This window comes from Zootoca vivipara, chromosome 6, assembly GCF_963506605.1.
Source record: "Zootoca vivipara chromosome 6, rZooViv1.1, whole genome shotgun sequence".
Classification (NCBI taxonomy): domain Eukaryota; kingdom Metazoa; phylum Chordata; class Lepidosauria; order Squamata; family Lacertidae; genus Zootoca; species Zootoca vivipara.
Genome location: NC_083281.1, coordinates 46733675 through 46757799, shown reverse-complemented (window position 1 = coordinate 46757799; position 24125 = coordinate 46733675). Strand labels below are relative to the sequence as shown.

The 24125-nt window shown below is 43.4% G+C and overlaps 1 protein-coding gene across 1 annotated transcript; it reads right to left on the bottom strand.

Annotated features, from left to right (window-relative positions):
- Nucleotides 1–6927: 6927 nt before the first annotated feature.
- Nucleotides 6928–23946, bottom strand: UBA2 (ubiquitin like modifier activating enzyme 2). Its single transcript, XM_035117762.2, has 17 exons — nt 23732–23946; nt 20923–21006; nt 19838–19908; nt 17919–17983; nt 17484–17584; nt 17245–17366; nt 16275–16342; nt 15763–15884; nt 14122–14221; nt 13377–13537; nt 10877–10970; nt 10674–10786; nt 10434–10589; nt 9660–9756; nt 8941–9046; nt 8448–8581; nt 6928–7864 (listed from the first exon to the last, which is right to left on the bottom strand). The coding sequence occupies exons 1-17, from the start codon at nt 23870–23872 to the stop codon at nt 7683–7685; spliced, it is 1917 nt and encodes a 638-aa protein (XP_034973653.1). The 5' UTR covers nt 23873–23946; the 3' UTR covers nt 6928–7682.
- Nucleotides 23947–24125: the final 179 nt, after the last annotated feature.

Genomic DNA, 24125 nt, shown 5'->3' with positions numbered 1-24125 from the left:
CTGGACCCAATCCAGGTCCCTGCTGCAGCATGTTCTTGCTGGGCTGACCTGTGTCTTGGTCATGCTTACAATACTTCATTGGGTCTACTCTAAGCATGACTAAGGCAGGGCCCATCCCACCGAGTTTAAAAGGCTTCATTCCCCAGATAAATGTGGGCCTGGTTTATTTCTACTGAGCTTTTTTGTTTTTTCACTAGGCCTTGGAAAAAGAGGTGCCAGAACTCACCACAACCACTTCAATTGTTCTCGTTGGATGGCAATGGCACCCACCTGATAAGATAACCTATTTGCAGCCCCCTCTACCCAGATAGATGTCCTTTTGCCAGTTGAGTCCAATGTTCTTCCATCATACGCATATTTACTTGGCAGTAAGCACTTGCCTGAAACCTATTGAATTGATAGGCAGAATGTGGAGGGTAGCGGTTGGGGGATCTGGTTAAAGAGAGTACTTGCAACCTCTTGTTGAAGAAAAATAACAAAACTGTTTATTATAGGAAGTACATAACTTAGATAGGAAAGTTTCTAGTTCCAAGCCAGCTAACAAATCTGAACAAAGGCAGCCAACCCTGCTGGCCTGTTTGTTGTCAGGATAGATTCAGGTTCAAGGTCATATAAGTGGGGGGGGGGGACATTGAAGAGGACTCAACTTTAGAATGTCAGTCTTAAGATCAAAGGTCAAAGACACAGAGACAGTTTAGGAATCTGGAGTCTCCCACTCTGTTTTAGCCCCATGCGGACCCCTTTTTTGCAAACTGAGTTGCAAAAGACTTCCAGCATAAATCCCCAAATGTTGCTGCAATTGATACATATCTTATATAGTTTTTAGGTTGGAATCCTAAAAACTGAGCTTGGTGGGGCTTTGTTCTGAGTGGATGTGCCTAAGATAGTGCTGTTACAGTACAAGCCTATACATGTCTATTCAGAAGTAAGTCCCGTGGAGCTAATTGAGACTTATTCCCAGCCCACTTGGCTATAAGATTGCAGCCTAAGGATTGCAGCCGCTTTGTTATTTTGAGAGCTTTAAAAGAATGTTATTGTTTTATAATTTCATGGTTTGTCTCAGGGTATTAGTTTCAGGCAGTGAAAGGCATTTAATTATATTACTTTTTAAATTTGTATGTTATTGTGTTGGTTCCCTTGAGTTCCGTTTGCTGGAAAGACAGGATAAGAATATAACAAAAAATATGTGTTATATATTAGAAATTAATTTGCCTCCTCTTAATGCAAATAATAAACTCTGTTTGCAAGTTCCAATTCTTTTGGAAATAATACATTACTTTGAAGCAATAAATGCCAAAAGGACTGAAGCACCTAGATTCTTCTTCCGAACCCAAACTGCAGGGGGTTTTGCTTATGGAATTGCTGATGCAGTGACTGCACCCCTTCCCCCCACCTGCACTCAGAGCAAGATATTGCACCTGCACTTGGCGTAGCTAGACCAGCCCCTGTACCAGGCCAATAACATTTTATCCTGTTATCATTCTTAATTAAACATTGAATGCGAGTTTGCTCTTGAAGAGCACAGCTTAAAACCTCCCAGAGGTCATATACAAATGTCAAGGACCCAGTGGAGAAAGATGTTGGATGAGGAGTCCTGCTCTTTTACCCTCATGTGTCCTTCTCAGGAAGTGGGAGACTACAGAGCCCAAATTATTATAGCACCCGGTGGCTCTTTCCCATACTGCCGTGTATAAGAACGTGTTTTCTTTCATGCAGGATCCATAGGCAAGGGTTGTTGTTGTTAATGCAATGGAAGCCTTGGGTCTCTTGCTGAAACAATAAGAGACTAGTGGAGTTCTGAAAATTATAATTGCTGCAGTAAATACAGGGATTTTTGTAATTGCAAAGGTCTGGACAAAGTGGGTCAGTTTAGGAAGCAGGTTCTAGAACAGCAAAGTTCAGAATGGCCAGTCACATGTGGACAGGTGGTGTTGAACTGTTTAGTCTGCAGACTTCACTAACCTGGTGCCCTCCAGATGTGTTGGACCACAACACCAACCCACCCCCAGCCAATGCTTGGGACAGCCTTGAAGGGATTGTGGCCCTTGAGCTAAAGATTGCCCAGCACTGCTCTAGAGGTACAGCTAGACATCCCTTCTTGCGAGATATACTCAGCATTTTTATTCCTTCAGGCTACTTTAAACCACAGCAGCTGTAGCAACCCTATTTTTCAGCTCCTGGCACTTGATTCTAATATAGAATTACTGTATATTGATCTATTTATTGCTTTGGAGTAAACTTTGGAACTCAGATATCAGCAGTGCTACATATTTTTTTTTCTTTTGTGGACCAAGAGGAACTTCAATATTTAGTAAAAGAAATGTGACTCACACATTCTGGGCAGATCCAATAAAGCCCTCTTCTGGGAGGCAAGGGTATAGTTCATATTCTAAAGGACATTTAAATGGCTTGATCCTGAAGGTAAATCTGTGTCCATTAGGTCCAGTCGTGACCGACTCTGGGGTTGCACGCTCATCTCGCATTATTGGCCGGGGGGGCCGGCGTACAGCTTCCAGGTCATGTGGCCAGCATGACAAAGCCGCTTCTGGCGAACCAGAGCAGCACACGGAAATGCCGTTTACCTTCCTGCTGTAAAGGTAAAGGTAAAGGGACCCCTGACCATTAGGTCCAGTCGTGACCGACTCTGGGGTTGCGCGCTCATCTCGCATTATTGGCCGAGGGAGCCAGCGTATAGCTTCCAGGTCATGTGGCCAGCATGACAAAGCCGCTTCTGGCAAACCAGAGCAGCACATGGAAACGCTGTTTACCTTCCTGCTGTAGTGGTCCCTATTGATCTACTTGCACTTTGACATGCTTTCGAACTGCTAGGTTGGCAGGAGCTGGGACCGAGCAACAGGAGCTCACCCCATTGCAGGGATTCGAACTGAACCGCTGACTTTCTGATCAGCAAGCGCTAGGCTCCGTGGTTTAACCCACAGCGCCACCTGCGTCTACAATTCTGCCTGCCTTCTCCGTAAATGCCTTGGAGCATGATCACCAGAAGAGAGAGAGGGAAGGGCTGTGTTTAGGAGACTGACAGAGTTTAGGGGCTCTGTTTAGGGGACTCCTCAAAGGTCACTACTGCATAGCAGACACTTTCTGCTTTCGGAAGCCATTCAGACTTTTGTGACACCAATTCCACTCTCATGGCATCTCTTTTACATCTCTAGCAACTGGCAACTTGGCTCATTCTGAACTCACCAACCCACTTAACCATAGTTCACTGTTATTTCTACGCAATGACTGGCTAAACATTTTGCTGAATATGGGTAAAGATGCAGCACAAAGTGAAGATGACATTTTATATACCGGTAGGTGTTGCTTCACCACCTATTAGTTCTCAAACCACACCAGAAGGAGGCATTCAGAAAGCCTTGGGTTTCTCTATGATGACTCGAAAGCTCAGAAAAGGTAAGCAAGGATATTGGGATGGACCGATTTAAACTAACAGACAGAGGCAATCAGGAATACCTTCCACATAAGCCCAGCAGTGAAATGGATGGCAGTTGTGCAGCCAGGTGACCCACCAAACACAACCCACCCTTCATGTGTCCTCCTTGTTTTGTGCTGCCTAGGTATACAACAAAACCGAAGTTTCATCCTGCTGTAGATGAGCTGCATTCAAACTTGGTGGTTACAATGTTTGTTGGTCTGATAGAACACAATCACCATTTTCCCCATTGGCTAACACAAAGAGCCAAAAAAACCCCTTTGTCTAAGCCTCTTTTTAACCCATCCAAGTTGGTCCTGTGGGAGTGAGTTCCATAGTTCAACTATGCACTGTGTGAAAAGGTACTTTAAAAAAATCAAAAACTGTCCTGAATCTGGAATGCAACTTGGGAATGAGTTACTTATGCACTCAACTTTCATCTGGCACTCAGTCTAAACTAAGGCAACACAGCCTGGATTCACTGTTTATTCTCTCTCTCTCTCTCTCTCTCTCTCTCTCTCTCTCTCTCTCTCTCTCTCTCTCTCTCTCTCTCTCTCTCTCTCTCTCTCTCTTTGTGTGTGTGTGTGAGAGAGAGAACTGGCCTATTATACAAAGGTAGCAGTTCTATTCTTTGCTCCACACACTTTTGTCTCTGGTCTTGCCCACCACTTGCATGTGATCCGCTGGAAAGTTGTTCAAAAGAAACTGTAGCCCTTGTGGGGCTGAATGGGCTCCAAGCCCTCCCTGCCCCAAAGCTTCAAACCAAGGTCCCAGGAAACTGATGAGAGTCCTCTCGAGTCCCTTATCCTCTTGGACAATCTCCCTGGAGCAGATGCAAAACTGACATAGGTCTGAAAAATATACAAGCCATTTTGTTTTGCTGACCCTGCAGCGATAACTGGCATACCATTTTTTACTTCCCACCAGCCATCAATGCAATTTAAATTCTTACCATTCCTTCAATATTTGAATACTGATAGAGCGAAGCGCCAACCACACAAAGAGGCAAAAGATACAGCTATGACTGATGCTTCATAAATACCTCTGATTAGATAAGAGAGAGACAAAAAGCATCCCTTGGGATTTAGGGAGCTCTTAGTGCTGTTTATGTAGGAAAACAAATACAGAAAAGCAGCTTCACATTCCAGAATCCCAAAATAAAGAAAATCACTCCAGACAGTTGTTTTTAAGCATCTGACAGATCTTCGATCGGATCAAGCTTTAAAATAATTGATTCTGACAAGAATAGTAGGTGCTGCTGTCCAGCTGACGTCGTCTGGTTCACTGCAAAAGCTCCACTTTTGCTTAGGTGAAGTGCAGATAATTGATCACTCCACCCAAATAAACTAGTCTCTTGTCCATCATTGAGCTTAAATCTGTTCCTGCACCAAGTGGCTGACAGAGTTACTAAAGTCCAGAGAACTCCATAGGAGACACTAAGGCAGCCTGTCTGACCTTGTGCTTTAGGAAGACAGAGTGGAGTTGCCTTTTTATACATCAAAATAATAGTATCTATGCTCATGAAAGACCCCATCTGTTGCAAGGATTACCCTGGGAAAGTTTTGGTGCAATATGAAGAGCTACATTACTTATTATTTTTATTACATTTGTATTCCACCTTTTTTTTGTAAAGCTCAAGGTGACATACACGCTTCTCCCCTCTCATTTTATTCTCACCACCCTGTAAAGTAGGTTAGGCTGAGAAACAGTGACTGGCCCCAAGCCACCCAGTGAATTCTGATGGCTGAGTGGGGATGTGATTCCCTGGTCTCCCAGGTCTTGACACCCTGACCACTAACCCACACTGGCTCACATTGCACTTGTGCTTTGTGGGACCCCTTTGAGCAGAGACTAGGGTGCCTGTTGTTAGGAGAGGTGGGCAATGTTCAGCTTCAACACAGCTCTGGTCCAAGTTGAACCAAGTGTTGTGCTTTACTTCTTGGGAGTGTCAGCCACTCACTTATAGAAGCGAAAGGGGCCATTTTGCAATGCTACGGGGGGGGGGGGGGGACGGGACGGGACACACACACCTAGTGGCAAGGTCTCAAACTACAGCCCATTTTTGCCCCACTTGATATTTGCATTGGAAGGTAAACTTCCATTAGTGGGTGGAGACTTCCATTGCCAATCTGCGCTGAGACTGCAGTAGGCCAGTGGTTAGCAGATCCTACCCCACCAGTGTTCTGCGCTGCATCAGATTCCAAACACCGACTGTGTTACACTCAGTGCACTTGCCAAAATTATCTACATACTGGAAAGGAGGGGTTATAGATGCAGAATGATCACTTACCAATGGCAATGCAGTGAACTCACGGCTGCGGTGAACACTGAGTTGGCAACTTCCATTCTCACAGCTCCAGCAGGCCAGCCATTCCACTAGATTAGCTCTCTGACTAATCATATACAGCCCAAAAGCAGCGAGGGTGCAGGGTCCAACACCTGCTATCCCTTAACAAAAGAAAACAAAACCACCACCAATAATAAAAGCATCCTGTGGACCACCCATTGGGCCACTGCTAATACATGCATCAATAACCTCATCCCTGAGAAGCCATCTGTTAGAACAGCAGTCAGGAAGGGGGGTGCAATAGCACACCCTGCACTGAAGGGACAATCTGTGGCACAAAGATGACTCTCACCAACTTATTAGAAACAACACTATTCGTCAGTATCCCCATAGCCAAAAGGTGTCGTGCAGATCGACCAAGTTATAGGGTATTGCAAAACAGCAAAAAGACAGTTATGCAAAGAGGAATCATTGCTATTTGCATGATTAATATAGGTCACATAATGCAGCTTTTCAGTGTGTAGAATCTGGATGGCTCAGCCGCAAGGGCACACGCAGGCCGCGGAAATGACCTGCCAATTCTAACAGAATCAAAAGAAGTCAAACTAAAGAGTTAGAACATCAACATCAGAGGGCGATCTTTTTAGTTTCAATAAGCAAAGATTATGTAATAGGTGCAGAGGACAGAATCTGAAGCATCAGCACTTGTGAAAAATGTGTAAGCTATCAGACTGCTTTGAAGTACTTCCAGAAAACAGTATCCTTCCCAATTCTACCACTTGATTATGGATACTTGAGTTAACTTGCTGAAAGAGAATTATCCAGGTTTAAGGTGAAAACTATTTTTACACCATCTAACATCTTTGCAAGGACAACCACAAGTCTGGTCCAGAGTAGGCAGGGTGGGTGCCAAGGTAGTAGTGACCACTAAACTGAACACCCTGCCCTTCTGCCTTGGTTTATGTCTGCTAAAAATCTACTTCTGAGCAAGGGTTCAGGCAGCAGTGGTGGAGGAGAGAACAGCAAAGACTAGCCACAGCCAACTTCTTAAGTGTTCCTGACTCAGTCCAGGAGAACCACAGACCTCTGGCTATGTTACAAATTGGTCACTTGTCACATAGCCAGGCAAGCTTTACACAGCTATGAAACTGTCACCTAGGAATTTGACTCTAACCCCTGGGTAGTGGAAGAATAAAGACTGCCAAAAAACTGCAGTGACAAAATGTTTTATTAAAAAAAACCCCTCCCTTTTCAATTCCAACAAAGGATGTTTTCAGAAGCCCTGTAGGATGCTTAAAACTATTATTAGTACAGCTTTAAGTATGAAGACTGTATACACTTTACAAATCCTCAACTTCCATATACAGTAGGTGGGCTTTCAAACAAATGTAGCAAATAGTTTGTCTGTTGTTTTGGTCCATCAGATGAATGGTAAGAGTAGCAATAAAGTTTTACAAAACATCCCATATAAATAACCTGAAGCTGTAACAGTACACCAAGATCCGTTTCTGACACTGACACATCAGGCAATACTAGCTGACAAATCAACATTGTTTTACAGTAATGTACATTGTGCCGGCTGACTGTCTGAAACGTGACACTTCCTTCGCTTTCAAGGTTTTGGTTTGAGGGTGTGAAAAATGATGAGAACTAGGCTAGGCTAAGAAACAGTAAGAATTAAAAACCTCTCAGAAGTTACCAAGTGATAAAACCATTTCAGCAAACAGGAGTTGTTTTATTTTCCCATACCAATCCATCTTTCAGGTATTATATAATTAGACATGCTTCGTTTTCATGCCCACAGTGCTTATAAACTAGATGTCTACTAAATCTTACTGGATAAGTTCTAAGTCCTACCAAACGAGAATGGGAAGATACTGTAAGCCAGAGTCCTAGTTGTAGACATTTTGCACACCCTAGCAATCATCCTATTGGCACGCCCTACTGGTTGGAGCATTCTAGCACTCAGTCTAGTGCTATCACATCATCCTGCTCTTCAGCCAATTGTTCTGAGCGCAGCCGTTTGGTGCCGGTGTGTTCCTTCTCATCCAGCTTCCTTTTCCGGCTCTTACTTTCTGTGTCATCAGCATTGCTTGAAGAACCTTCCTCAGTTTCAACTATCAGTACATCATCATCTTCCTCTTGAGCTGGAAAAGAAGAGAGTCACTGCAGTGCAGCCTAGCGCTGTTGTTTTAAATATAGGCTTAACATAAATAGGCTAAATGTTCCACACTTGTACCTAAAATGAGGCACATGACTGTTTTAAAATATTCAAGACAATGAATGATACTGAGAGTGATGGAAAGTTGCCATCTTAGAAAATAATGGACCAGCTCAATCCATAAAATGCATGGTCCCTCAGTGAGTTAAGATATGTAGATTGGATGTGCAAAAGCTAAAGCAAAAATTGTGAACAACTACCTGACATTTAGAAAACACCTAAAGGCAGCCCTGTTTAGGGAAGTTTTTAATCTGTCATATTTTAATGTATTTTGGTATTTGTTGGAAGCCGCCCAGAGTGGCGGGGGAAACCCAGCCAGGTTTTTTTTTTGGGGGGGGTTATAAATAAATAAAAATAATTGTGAGGGCTTAGGTGATTTTTCAAGATCCAGGAAAATTTGTAAGGCTTTATAAATGTTTATCTTGTGTCCTAGAATTTTAAGGGGCTGCCAGTACCTCCAAGCAACTGTAGGTATGCCGATACTGTTCCCTCCCACTGCCAGTCTTTACCTGTGGATGTTGAGGGCTGTGCCCCATCATCACTTCCATTGGTGATATTCTTAGTGACTGGCTGTTCCGATGGTTTGGGACCAACAACGTCATCACCAACAACTTCAAACTCCACATCTTTCCCAAGCTCCTCGCTGATTTAAAAAAAAATGCAGAAAAAAACACTCAAATGATGGTCAAATGAGCCAAAACACTATGACGGTCAAATAAGAGGCAGTTTCTGAAATGGTTTATTCAACCTGAGGTAACCCTTGCTTGCCTAAGCACCACAGTACACTCAAAGGCAGTTATGGATGCTGCGCCAATGAGGGGCGCCTGGGAGTTATTCTTGCATATTAGAGAACGCTACTGGCTCTCAATTTTGTGTTTTTTACAAATGCAGAGCTGGTCTCTGTATTAGCAAGACTTATATCACTTATTTAAGCTGAAGGTTCTTTTGGTAGAGTTGCAGTTTCTGGTTCCGATAGCACTCTAGGAAATCAATAGCCGTCACCTGTGCAGTACGTTGATCAGCAGGGTATAGTCCTGCAGAAAGTCATCTGCTTGCAGCCGACTACCATTTCGGATCCCAAAGTCTGACAACTTCCTGTGGTTATTTGCTGGGGGGGGGGGGACATGGGGAAAACAGGAGAAAAGCAGCATCAGGTACTCTGTGGAAACACCAGTCGCCTCCAAGGTTTTTCTTAACTCAAAACACTCAAAAGCAACGTAAGGAAAGGTAAGCAAAGTAAGGCTGCTAATACCTATTGATCTATGTTAAAATTTTATACATCATGTATACTCTTTTCTTTGCCATAAATAAGGAAGGCTGCACACTTCAGAGCCAAAAGCTACACTTAACAAAACTTGCAACGGGCTTGGGAGGCTGGGCTATGGGATCATTTCCAGCAGCTTGCTGATATCTTTGTTCCTGGTTTGATTGCTAGTACCAGTTGCTGGACCCCCTAATAATACATGACTTCAGCCAGGATTGCATTGTATAACCCAAACAAAATCCTCCAAATCTGAGAACGGTAGTAATGAGGATCCACCTACAGCTTGGATAATATCCACATCTATGGGTCACCTGGCCCAGAGTACCCAGAGGCACACACAAGGCTGCAGAGTGTTGGCACGTCGTGTGTTTGCTGCAGTGCACAGGACATACAGTGTGGAGCTTCCTTAAATGTCAGGCTGACTTTTGACCACACCAGTTTCACTTTTATTTCATACCTTCAGTTTCTCCTTCTTCGGAGGAGATCAGAATAGTCCCCTTTCCATCTTCTATCTGGACATCAGGTGCTACCATATTGAATTTTTCTTTCACTATCTGAAAGGATGCAAGGGGGGGAAATCTAGAAGCAAGACTCTGAAACAAGAATCCATTTCCAAGACTTACACCCAACCCCCTTCTTATACATGATCAAAACAATGCTTTCTACTAGGGATGTGTACCAGCCACAAAATTCTCCTTGCATCTGTAGTGTTGGTATGCAACCCAACCTATTTTCAGTTCGTGTGTTCCTGGTCTGACTTACCATTTCTAGCCAAATGAAATCTGTTAAATCTCAAGCCTCATCTCTCTGTGTGTTGACTAGAGTGTGGGAGCCTCCCCCTTTCTTCAGCCTGAGGGTCACGTACCCTTTCTGGACATGTATCAGTGGTGAGTGGGGCCAGAGAATAAAAGTGGGTGGAGCAAGGAATGTAAATGTGACCTTTGTACAGGACACACCCACACTTACCTCTCTATCCTCCATTTAGTCAAACAAAAAGCAGCATCAGAGTGCAGAGAAACATTCCAGCTATGAAGAAACCCTGAGGGTGGGTGTGAAACAGGATGAGTGAGAGGCAATGCTTGAGGAAAGTTCCAAGGGCCAGGCAGAGGTTTGGAGGGCCGCACATGGCCCCTGGGCCTGGGGTTCCCTACAGATTCTGCAGATTAGCGATTTGGGAACGGTGCTTAAACTGAAAAACCTAAGAGGTGGATGAAGGGAGAGGCTCATTTACCTTATCTTGTAGCGTCAGAACTGTGACTTTGTTGACATCAAGTTTCACTGTCACCTCTGGCTTACTTGCACACACATAGCAATTGGGATTAGGAGGGTCCAAAGCGCAGGGGACAAGTAGCTTCTTTCTTGGGTTTGGTTGTTTATTAAGGAAGATCTTCAGAAGATAAGAAAAAAAGGAATCAATTATCCAGCACGAACAAGCAAAAGAGACGAGAGAGGAAATCAACACCACACTTACTGCTCTGCACTGCTCTATTTTCCCTGAGAGAATCTTTAAACCCTCCAGCACAATCAGACCAGCTATTATGGCATTAGTGGTAGCTATTGCAGGAATGATGTTTCCTGCCATTGCTGTGAAAGAAGAAAAAATAAGTTAACCGGCATATTAAAACAAGGACAGAGCAAATCCTTCAAGAAAATAAATATAGGTTTTTCACTTACATTTGATATCAAATCTGCTCTTCATGTTCATACTAAAGATATGCATCCTGAGGTTCGCAGCAGAAGTAACAAAGTCCATTGCAGAAGGATCATCCTGTTAAATAGTTAGTCATTTTGAAGTAAAATAGAAAATACTGATAATTTTAGAGTGAACAGAAGCATTTCTGGAACTTGAAATTTTTTTATAACTGTATAAAATAAACTTGACCTCAAACTCTTAGCACATTACTCATATAACATACCCTTCTAATTGTTAAAATTGCTAGAAGTACCAAGTAACAGTTCTGTAATGCAACTTAATATGACTTTTATTTTGTGGCCACACCGACAGCTGAGCCATGAGCCTAGCATTTCCATCCCTTGAAGTGGTGAGATACTAATCCCCCGAGAATGTAAAAATCAAGTTCAATCACAGCCTTGAGCCTTTGAGATATAGTTTCATTATACTGCTTTTCTAATAAGAACCATGGGAACAGATAAGTTTCTAAAGATAGTTCACTATTGTCAAAAAAACAAAACATCCATAAAACATATTTAAACAGAATCTCTCTTCATCTATGAAGTATCATTTATATTCCCCATTTTTCATTGTGCACTACACCACTCATTGTTAAAATAAAGTTTTGGAGAGAGGTGCATTCATCCATAAGGTACATATACAGTAGTAGTTTTTATTCAAAGTGAAAGTCTTCTCCTTTAAAGCCCTTCACACTATCCCATCTGAACTGCCTGCTCAGCACAAAGATCATTTTTCAGAAGCGTTTTTGGAAACAAGGCAAGTGTTAACAGGGGAGAGGGCCTTGTCATCCTTAGAGAGCTCCACCTGGCATCTTCTCTATTAAGGTTTAGATGCCATGTTAAGAGCTTTTTATTTGCCCAAATTTTCTGAATAAGCCGACTAATTTTAGTTATCAGATTTCTGATTTTAACTTTTGTACACAATATTATTGTTTGGTTTTATGTAGTACAGTGTTTCCCCTTTTTTAAGACACCATCTTATAACTTTTTTTCCTCAAAAAAACACACAGTGTCTTATTTTCAGGGGATGTCTTATTTTTATTATGTTTTTATGGTACCTATGGTTCCAGGCAGCGGGGTGGCAGGCCTCCTCGACCGGGCCAGGAAGAGGCCAGGCCAATGGCTCGGCGCTCTGCCCGGCGATGCCTTTGTCTTGGTTTTTTAAATCTTTCTCCCATTCCAACTGCTCCGAGGTTCCTGCTGCTTTATTTGGGGGGGGGGGTGTTTTGCGAAATAAACGCATGAGGATGAGCAGGGCTGAGGGATCCCGCCCGGCCTTAGACAGGCCACCCGTGCGCCTTCCACCCACCGCATGAGGCCTGCCGAGCTTGGCAAGGCGGAAGGCCTCCGGGGAATGCGGGGCCCGGGCAAGGCGGCACCGCCGGGAGCCATTGCCCTTGTCGCTGCGTCCCTTTCATGCCTCTTGCTCAAAGCGAGGCGCGGCGTTCATTGCGCTTGGAAGGAGCCGCGTGCCCATGGCTCATGCAGCAAGGGCCCTCTTGCCTCCTTCCCAGGCGCCCCTTTCCCCTCCTCCTTGCCGGTTCTGGGCGGCGGGGTGGCAGGCAGGAGGAGGCCAGGCCGCTGGCTCGGCGCTCCGCCCGGCGCTGCTGGGCGCTCCTGCCCGTTCCGGGTGCTCCAGCGGCGCAGAAGGGGCCAGTAGCGCTCCTGCCGCCGCCTGTCACCCCAGTGGCGTGGAAGCGCCCGTGGGCCTCCCACCACCGCTCTGCCTTGGGCCATGCAGTTCACGACGCTCCGGCGGTGCGGAAGGAGCCATCACCTCCCGCCACCGTTCAGCCTTGGGCCATGCAGCCCCCAGGGGCGAGCAGCGGCCTCACCTCTGCCTGACCCGGCAGCAGCAGCAACAGCAGCGGGAGGACAAGGACGGCGCTGCTGCTGGGTCCCGCTGCCTTCGAGGCAAGCGGAGTTGCTGCGCAGAGGTATGGCTTATTGCACAAATGCTTTAAAAGCCTGCTATGGCTTACTTTCTGACTACGTATTAAAAAAGGGGAAACACGGTAGTTGTGAACTGTTTTGATTTTTAAAATCAAATTAGTGGTATATAAACAAACAAATTTTATCTGCTAACATTTTCCCTTAGGCAGCTTTATCACTTTGAGTGTAGGTTTTTATTCTGTTCTGCTTCTAACAGAAATTGGAAAGTTCTCTCGCTCGAGCTGCACTGAATTTAAGGGGACCATCCTCCATGCTCCAGATGTCACTTCCCATGAGGCCACTTTTGGATTGTTCCCTCTGCATCTATAGCCAACAGAGGCCACATCTAAATTTGATAATTTGCAAAGCCCAATAGAGGGTACAAATCTGTTCAACAGTCTGATGCCATTTACAAAAAGCTGTAGAGAAGATATTGTGAGAACACTAACCCCTAGTGTGCTAGGCATATCTACTATTAGTGCTGTGCTAGAATCCAAACATTTTCTACTCCTCTGAATGCAACACATCCCCAAATGTTTGCTGAACTAACCTTGTCCCATATAAGTTCAGCTCCATCACCTTTTTCTGCTAGTTGAGCTCTCAGAGTCTCTACGCTCTTAGAAAACAGACGTGCGTAGCTCTTGACATCCAGAACCTGTTGGTCTTTCAAGCCCAAGGAAGGCTCATTCTGTTGATCAGATGTGCTGTTTTCTTTAAAGGAAAGGAAGCATGAAACTTGTTTGTTAAAACCGTCTTCAAATTCAACTTGTTTTCCCATCTATACACACATGTCTTTAAGGAGTCAGCAAATGCTTCCACTGCTACCAACATAAGTCTGAAGCTAATTCAATAGCACAAATGGCTGGTTTACTGGATTTTTCATCACAAGGATTTGTAGTGAATATGTGAAAAGCATAATGTCTGAGGAAATTTGGAGGTGTAGCTGCAGTACCTCAGGGTCAGAGGTAGCCATATGGTCCCCTCCAGATGTTGCTGAACTACGACTCTCATCATCCCTGACCACTAGCCATGCTAAGAGTCTAGCAGAATCTGGAGAGCACCCCATTGGCCAGCCTTGAAGCACACTATAAACTCAGATGTCTTCATCGATCAATATCTTACCCCAGCTGCTATCACACCCCAAACTATTCTTTAAATAGGACAGATTCAGGAACCACATACCAATACCAAAACTAAGCACCTGCAACAGTTCAGTAATAAAATTCATACTTTACTTTTAAAGTAGACCGCCCAACTGTTAAGTATCAAAGAAAGGCAAATAATAATATGCTTACCCTGATTTTGTATTTCATTCCAGTCTAGAGGAACTGGAGGTTTCCTTTTCCTCCAGAGCTTATCCATTGTTAGCAGATATCTGATGTCATCTTTGAAAAGCTAGAAAATAAGATTTAAAAGAGAAGCATTCTATCAACTGATGTGCTTTCATTTCAGATCTGCTAACATTTAATATTGAACACCAGTGCATATTCATCTAGGCACCAAAAGCCTGTATTTGAATGAGAAGATATTTGTTTTATACAAATATCAATAGTCTTGTGATCAATATGCTCTCACTACAGGATTCATTCTAGGGCAGGCATAGGCAACCTTGGCTCTCCAGATGTTTTAGAACTACAACTTCCATGATCCCTAGCTAACAGGGCCAGTGGTCAGGGATCATGGGAGTTGTAGTTCCAAAACATCTGGAGAACCAAGGTTGCCTATGCCTGTTCTAGGGACTCTGCTTACTGAAGTGCAACACAATTAGATTGTGAGGAAAGTACAGGTTGGGGAAAACATGACCAGTGCAATATCTGTGTTTATTGAAACATGCTTAATTCTGGCAACCAAACTCTTGGAAACAAATTTGAAGCTGCAGAGTGAAATCTTGCACATGTTTGACCAGAAGTAAACATAGCAAAGCAACATTCACACTTTTCAGAACAAAGTTCCAGACCTACTCTGCTCTGTTTGTAAATTCTAAAGAGTTCATTAATCCAGCCTTGTATATCAGCACTAGAGAAGGAATTGCATGCCAGTGACTGAGCAGGCTGGTTGAGGAGGAAAGAGTGCCAACCTTACTGACCAGGGGAATAAAGACCCTGCCTTCTGCACACAGCATAGAAATGCAGAGGGATGCTGAATGATGAAGCTCTGTCCCTCTCCTTCCAGTCTGCAGCAAGCTTTTGTTACTCAGCTCCTTTTATTAGCTGATATGTCATGATGATACAGAACACGAGTAGCTAACCTGGCACCCTTCAAATGTTGCAGACCAGAACTCTTATCACTGCTGACCAATGGCCAGTGTAAAACATCTGGAGAGGACAAAGTTTGCTATTCTAATTACTTCCGTCCTTCTTTATATTTTCTGACAACCTTCCCATTCCTCATACAGCCTGTCACTAATTTAGCCATTATCTCTAACCCAAATGAAAGACTACAGGGACAAGAGGAAGGTAGGTGTGTTGCTGGTGACCACTGACCCTACAGTGTCCTGAGTTTTAGTGCTCTGCCATTTGCACAGGAAAAGGATTCGGGCTGAAAAATCCAAATGCATCTTGCTGTATTTATTTTACTTTTCAGTCAAGTTTATATACCACTTCAAATAAAAATATCCAAGCCGTGTACACAATTAAAAGCATACAACCGGATAATGTTGTATAAACTATTATCCATTGCAGGGGGTTGGACTAGATGACCCTTTGGGTCCCTTCCAACTCTACAATTCTATGAAAACCAGCAACTAAGTTGAAATCCTGAGTAAATAAATAGCCAGGCACTGAAATAGCCACACAGTCAATGCTTGCCTAATGTGAACAGTTGATGAAAAGCGGATGCAAGTGTAAAGCAGACTGAGATCTTACAACATGTCTGCCCTCGCTTAACACTGAGATAAAAAGAAATCTCTGCAAATGCCACTGACTTAAGACAAATACCTTAGTGAAGAGTTTAACCGAATCATATCCTGTTGATTTAGCCCATTCCTTGGTTGAAACACGTTTAATATCACCATCCTCATTAGATGCTCTTGCTCTGGCCTCAGCTTCTGCTGGCTCCCCTGTCAATAAGATGACATTTTCCGTTTGCTATCAAGATCACTCACCTGGCACAGATACAATTTTACTAAAAGAGGGAAACCTAGTCAGAAGGTTTCTTCTACTTTTTCAACAAACTAGTCTATTAAATAATCAGAATGTTACCTGAAATATTCAGAATGTTATGGCTCAATTAATGAATACTGTTGTTGGCTATTTAAGAGTAACTATTAACCAACTACTGATGGTTCTCCTATATGCAGCATATACACAGAACTTTGTTGCAACTCTGCAGCTGAGGACCAAGGAAAATATTATTCTGTAGCAGCTGATACCCAACCAGAAGTTGCACAGCTGATAGAAGGACTCCCCAAGAGAGGCACAAAATTGTATTTTCTTTTTTTAAAACTTACAAGCAGCTTCAGGATCAGCTCTGTCAGGAGACACTTCTTGATCAGCATCTTCTTCTCCGAACAGCTGACTACATTTTAAAACACAAATGGTGGTTAGAGACTGAAATGTCTTTGCTTGAATAATATTGAAAGCCAGTTATTTATGGTAGTGCTATGTCCAGCTGTTAACATAAAGGTTTGGTTTTAGCCCTTAAGTTGCTCCTCCAAATAGCATGCTTTATTTTTTTCTTTACAAACTGCTTTAAGACACAAGGAAAGTGGGGTGCAATTTTTAAAAACCAACACTAGAGGAACAGTCAATTTACACTGCAACAGAGCTCAGAGATGTCCAAACCATTCACACAAAATTGAGAAGGTAACTAGCCCTGAAAAATAGGAACTGCAATAAAACTCTGCACTCAAACTCTCCTCAAAGGAGAGCATGCCATTCCCTCCTGCATTTCACATTTCTTTTTCAACTGCTACTATTCTAAAGCTACTGAGCATGCTCAGTACTCGCTGGGCTGTTTTTCCTAAGTTTTTGCCTTTCAGTTTTCTTTTTAAAAGTTATATTGTACTTCTGTATAATGCTGAGGTTCCCTCTAAACATGCTGAGAACTCCCCTCTTGTTTCTCAGGGACTGCATTTTTGCTACAATCCTGTTGGCACTTGCCACCTGAGCTTGGTATAGGAAGGAGAGATCTCTACGGATTATTGAAACGTATTAGATATCTTTTTATAGGAACAAGCACTCAAGGCAACCTACACACAACAGACGAGACCAGACTGATGTTCTAAATTTCACGTAGCTGCATCCTGGCACCTAATTAATTTGCCAGACACACAAGGCCATCAAATTCATGACTCTTCTACACTTTGCAAATCAACCATCACAGTGTATCAGGTACAGAAAAGCTGGATCTAGCCAGGTTTCCCCGGTGCCCACAAATCAGATCACTGAAGAACTTTATGGTTAAAAAATTAAGCTTACTTGAACAAATACTTTGCCCACACGATGCAGTGGATTGGTTCAGAAGGAGTGTTGCGAATAGTACAACCTGGAAAGGTCTTCTGGGTTGGTTTCGGCTGACATTCATAACATTCTGTCACTCCCTACAGAGGGGAAAAGGTAGAAAATAATTTTTCAATCATGTTTCCATTGTTAGTTGAAAACCACACTTAAGGGAACATAATACTACAGCATGTGAAAACACAGTATCATTGCCACACCTTTTTGATAACTGTTACTTGTCCAAGGTAGCCTGCAGTTCCACTCTCTATAAGGGGGACATCAGCTGCCAGACACATCCTGTTCACATGGTTACGGGCAGCTGTAAACAGAAGAAGGGTCACTGATTTTCAAATACAAACTTTATTACCCCCCCCCCTCAGGTAGCATAAATAAGATATATTCAATGCTGCAACCTCACTGTACAGTGGGGAGAACATATTTAGCATTTTTGATAGGACTTCCCAGATAGCATTAAAAAGTACAGTTTGTAAAGATGGCACTTGTCCCAATAGTCCCAATAGACCATAAGGAAACGGGGAGGCTAATCCAGCTTTGCACAGTCTCTCAGTTTTCAAGCACATTCACGTCAGAACAGAGACATTTCAAAACTTCAGGTCTCAGTTGTCTCACATTACAGCAAAGAGAAACCATACCTCTATTATCCAAGGCATTCATAACTAGGGTAAACTGACGAAAAAATTCCACATTATAGTCAGGGCTGCAGAAAAAGAAGACAAGATCCAGTTTAGGAGGTTCAGTAAACAAATGCCTGTTGATATTGACGTGACAGGTGTATATGACCGCATGAATACAACATCTGCCAAACAGCACATCACAATTTTTTCTGGTTGTGTTAGTTACACCAACCATCACACAGCACAAATAAAACAAGTAAAACTTTCAAAACAGCCATTTTCTGTGTCCACAGAGAAAAAATTAGATTAGGGCAAAATAAAAGTAATTGTTTGATTACTGCACTGATGGCTCATTGACAGGGTATTGTGTCATTTCTGTAAATTTTTGATGTATGCAAGATCTGCCTAGGACCCAAACGGAAATAGCTTGCTCTTTCTTATCTATTCTCCACCCAGAACAAAATTGCCTCTGACATTTCCAGTCAGACTATTTAGTGAATTATTATTTGTTTTTGCTCTTAATATGTATGGTTGATGACAACACAAGAAGGTTACAGAAGCATAAGCTATGATTTTGTGGAAGTTGATATTTCATATTCCCAATGGTATGTGTATAATTTAATCAGTCCAACAGAATGATGACTAGAAGGTGAACAATTTTAGTATAGTCAATTACAATCCTATATATTCAAACTTTGCATATCTTGAAGGATAGCAATAGAACATAGTCCTAAAATTAAACACATGACATCTGCAAAATGAGTAAAAATGAGTGAAGAACTACAACCATCTTTCAAAAAAATAGTGACATAAGTGTGAAGGAATTGCTCCAAACTTATTAAACACAATTCTTGCATGTAGTTTTGTTTGAAAATGTGGTGGTTGCCAGGTTGGCATTGCCTGTAGCTAAGAATTACACTAAAGGCTATATCTAGTCAGAAACTTGCTTTGGATAGCAGACAAGGGAAGATATGACACAAAGGATGGGCAAGAAGCAAAGGGGACACACTGGAGAATGTACTAATGTGGCTAAATGGACTAAGTCAGGAAAGACAGGATTTTTTTAGTTCTTTTGCTTCATTGGAAAGCTTCTTGTATGCTAACAATATTTCCTTGCTGTGCCTATATTTTGTTTTTGTCTTGTTTCATTAAAACATTGTGGGCGCCACTATTTTATCACCAGCACCTTAAGCCAAGTTTCATGTTATTTGAGTTGTTCTTGGAGAGAAACAAAGGAAACTTTTAGGTTGATTGGGGAAAAGGCAGCCTTGTGGAAATAACCTCCTTTTCCCCAGTGGCAGCTAGTCCTTAAGAGGGAAAGGTGGGCAGACAAAGGTACACACTCTGTTGTGTCTGGAACTCCCTCCCCAGGCAGCATGAGACTCAGGGTAGCTGGGGTGCCACCACTTGTGTGAGAAGAGTGACTGCTCAGTGAGTGGTATTAAGCAAGAAATTGTCTCCAGGCGGCCAGATAGGAAAGCTTTTCATTTTGAAAATGGTCTTCCTCACCCACTGCCATCATAAAAACTTAAGAGCCTTGCTGCATCAGACAAAAGGCCCATCTAATCCAGTACGGTATCTTGTTCCTACAGTGGCCAACCAGATACCTCTTCTGGAAAGCTTGCAAGCAGGACATGAGGGCAAATCTCCCCTGCTTGTGCTTTCCAGTTACTGCCTTCCAGAGGAGTAATGCCTTCAGCAGCAGAAGCAGAACACAGACAGTGTGGCTAGTAGCCATTGACACCCTTATTCTCCATGAATTTTACTAATCCTCCTCTTTCAAAGCCATCACTGTATCTTGTGCCATTATTAAGCCACTAATGACTAACAGTGTGGATACCCATAGCTAATAATTGTTTGGGGTATATGTCACTTTTTGTGGGCTTTTTTTTCACAAAGCAGATACAAATTCCAAATGTAAGAAGAATCAGACATACTTCATTACGCTGTCATGGTAAGCTATAATATTAGCTCCGGGATGAAACCTTAACACACTTTCCTTGGCAACCTGCAAGACAACAAGAACACATACACCTAATTTATGCTAATCTAGTCAAGAACCATCTTAAACCTCCTACTATGAGTTAGAAATAGCCTTACAGTGGTACCTCAGTTTATGGACGCAATTGGTTCCGGGGAGCCGGTCGCTCCCCAAGCAGTCCGTAAACGGAGTGCCTCTTCTGCGCATGCACGAAGTGCTGATAGAGCGGTTCTGCGCATGTGTGCACAGATCGCTTCTGCACATCCGCGTGCCGCGGAACCCGGATGCAAGCACTTCCAGGTCTGCAGCGTTCGCAACCCGATCGATCGTAAACCGAGCCACCACTGTATTGATTTTTTAAAAAAATTTTCAAGCACACAATTATCTTCTGAGCTTTGAAGATAATTCTGTTTCATGGCCTATTATGATACAAACATATTAAATATATAAAAGAACACATCATAAAGTAAACATTACAGTGGAACCTCGGTTTATGAACACCTCAGGTTTACGAATTTTCGGTTTACGAATGCCACGGACCCATCTGGAACGGATTACAGTAATTCACTTTCCATTACTTTCAATGGGAAAGTTCGCTTCAGTTTATGAACACTTCAGTTTATGAACAGACTTCCGGAACCAATTACACCCATGCTTCGGGTTAAGTATGCTTCAGGTTGCTCCGTGGACCCGTCTGGAACGAATTAATCCACTTTCCATTACTTTCAATGGGAAAGTTCGCTTCAGGTTAAGTACGCTTCAGTTTAAGTACTCCACTGACCGTCTGGAACAGATTAATCCGCTTTCCATTACTTTCAATGGGAAAGTTCGCTTCAGTTTATGAACGCTTCAGTTTATGAACAGACTTCCGGAACCAATTGTGTTCATAAACCGAGGTACCACTGTATAGTCAAAGTGAACTTCTTGAAGTCATCAGGTGAAATTTAATTCTAGCAGATGCCTAATAGGTATTCTTCTAAAGTTGTATCAAAAACAATACTGAATTAAATTGTAAAAGCTGCACTTTGGAATTCCTCTTACCTGAGCTTTTGATCTTCCAACATGTTTCTTTTGAAACAAGAACTGCCTGTTGAGATTGCTGACATCAATAGTATCCAGATCAATCTAGAAATAGATTAATTTCAAACAATTCAGATTTGTTCCGATTAACAAAAATGTACCTTGCCTTTATCAGAAATCAGTGTCTTTAAAAAATGTGCTGTTCCCATTTGATCTACAGCTTTGGGCTAATTAAAACCAGTAGAAATAGCATTTATATCAAGTATTTTTTTCTAGGACTATAACACTTCAGAAACCAAGTGGAGGATGGGCAGTGTATCTACAGGTTTTCCCAACACATAACTGGCAAATACTGAGCTTACAGCACATCACAGAAAACAGCACTAGCCTAGCTAGCCATCTCCATACCGTGCTAGCTATCTAGCTGCAGTTGTCATGAGATCATCCAATCATACTACCCCATTCTTGAATTCCAAAGTGGCGTATTCTAAAATAGAGTTCCACCATCTGTTTTATGATAGTCAAGAGGTTGTAAAAAAGTTAAAAGCAGCATGGCAGCAATGATTTTGAAACCAGAAGCAACATTTCTGCCATCCGTCTTGTCCTCAGTTCCCAAAAAATGCAGTGTGGCTTAATAGTGCATTTGGTTTCCTAGATTTTGCCCTGGAACAATCAACTAGCAACCTAACTGGTTCTATTTGCATCATAAAATGAAATGAGACAAGTTCTGACATGACAATCTGATCTAGTGGGCAATGCTGATCCACGTACTCTGGTTTATTCTGACTACAGAAGAGTGATAACTCTATTGAAAATGTGACTGGAAAATTCAACCATCTTGTTGAAAAATTATATCACCAACCTTTTTGGATCTTGTGTGTATGTGTACATTTGGATTTTCTGAATGAGTGTCACAGACACCACCTTCTCCAGTTGCTTCTCTCCCAATTCCTTTCCTCCCACTCCTCTCTCCCTCTCTTTGCTTTTCCAAGGGGCATGACTAAATGTGTGATGCAGTAGAATTAAAATGGAACTTGTTGAATTTGAATATTTTTACCCCCCCCAAACATCCCTAATATTAAAGCTGTTATCTGTAGACTGCACACCAAAAATGACAAATTTGCTGCTTGCCAGCACCACAGACATGGATTCAAAGCACAGATCCTAATGCATTTTCATATTTTATGATGGGATGAGCTGTGTGCTGGGGGCGGGGACATTAAGCGCTCACGCCCCAGCAGCTGATTGGCTGGACTTGAAATACACACAACAAATGCCTTGCTGGACAGACTCTTAAATCCATCAACTTTTTAGCAGCACCCAGACAAAGGCCTCTGGAAAGATGACAATAATAACTGAAGGTTACCCCCCCCCCAATTGTTTGAACCTGCCATCTGCTAGAAGGTATACTGGACTCCATTGAAATCATTCTTAACTATCAGTCAATAGCTGCAAACAGATTTGTTTATCACCATGAATCTTTACAAACCTTTATAACTACCAATTCAGTATAATGGTGAGTGTTGGATAAGGACTAAGTTCAAATCTAAGTGATTCAAATCTCCACTTAGCCATGAATGGCTGAGTGTGGGCCAGTTGCCATCTCTCAGCTTAACCTACCCCACAGGTCTGGTGGGAGAATAAAATAGGAACACAGGAATAGGAATAAAATACATGCCACACTGGAGGAAGGAGGTGATAAAAATGTAACAGATAAATTGAGTTTGATATTGGTGGATCAAATCAAGCTCATCTAAGTCTAGCATCCTGTTCCTAGAAGCAGCCAGCCAGATTGTGTGAACTGCCCTGTGATCTGTGGTTGAAGAGTGGTATACAAATTTAATAAATATTAATAATTACTATCATGAATATTATTAATGATGATGGTTCTGGAGCTCACAAAGATGGCATTATTTTATCTAACAATCTGGTATTCTGGGTCAGCACAAGAACAGCACCTGCCAAGCCTAATCCATCTATAAAGACTGCTTGATCAAAGACTCATTCTGGCAAACATTATGTCTACAAAAATAGCCCATCAGGTGCCCCTCAAAAGCCCACAAGCAGAGCATAAACAACCACATACACTCTGCACTGTGTCGGTAGCAACTGATCACTCAGCAATAGACTGCTCCTAGGAAGCTACCTTATTACAAAGCCTCACTCATCACAGAGAAAGTTTGAATCCCTGATCTATAGCAACATGCAGTGATCAGAGCAGTTTCTTAAATTTGGGTCCCCAGATGTTGTTGGGGTACAACTCCGAACACCCCTGACCACTGGTCCTGCTAGCTAGAGATGATGGGAGTTGTAGTACCAGCAATAGCTGGGGACCCAAATTTGAGAAACACTGGGTTAGTGTCGGACTAGGGCGTGGGAGAATCCCTGGCTGGCCATCATGAAGCTCCCTTGGTGACCTTGGGCCAGCCAGTACCACTCTAAGCTTAACCTACCTCGCAGGGTTGCTGTGGGGATTAAATGAGGAGAGGGAGAACCATGGAAGCCACAATGAGCTGCCTGGAGAAAAACGTGGCATATAAATGCAACGAACGAAGGAATCTGCCCTGCCCTCCGCTACCCAATAGGCTGAAGTGGCGCCACTTCGCGGGGGGTCCCGCCTTTGAAAAGAACAACGAAACCCCAATCCAAACAAGCGCGATGACGTCACATCCCGAAGCCCCTCCTCCTCTCGGGTGGGGGAAGGGGGCGCTGAGGCGACCCAATAAAAGCCGGTCGCGGGAGATAATGGCCAGGGCAGCGGAAGAAGCGCTCCGCTTTGCTTTTGGTTCCCTTCCCCAGAGGGCCTTCCCCGCCGCCGCCTCCTCCTCACCACGTCGATGTTGGCGAACCCTGTGAGCACCAGGTCCTTGAGGAGCTCGCAGCCGATGCCTCCGGCGCCCACCACCAGTAGCCGCGCCCCGGCCACGGCCTGGGCCAGCTCTCCGGGCAGGGCGGTCGCCGCCACCGCCATCGCCGCTGCCTCAGAGGCCGACGGAGGGACGCGGGCGGGAAAAAGAAGGCACCGAGGGAAGCACACTCAGCGTCTTCGCGCATGCGCGGCCCTTCCCCTCATGTCCGGCGCAGCTGCGCTCTCGTCATGGAGCCTGAAGCCCCAGAGCGGCTCCTGCAACGGCGGCGCGACGACCCCTAGCGACTGGGAGGACGTATAGCCCATACTCAGCACCCAACCAAGGCACCGAGCGAGAGGCAGCGTGGTCTTGTGC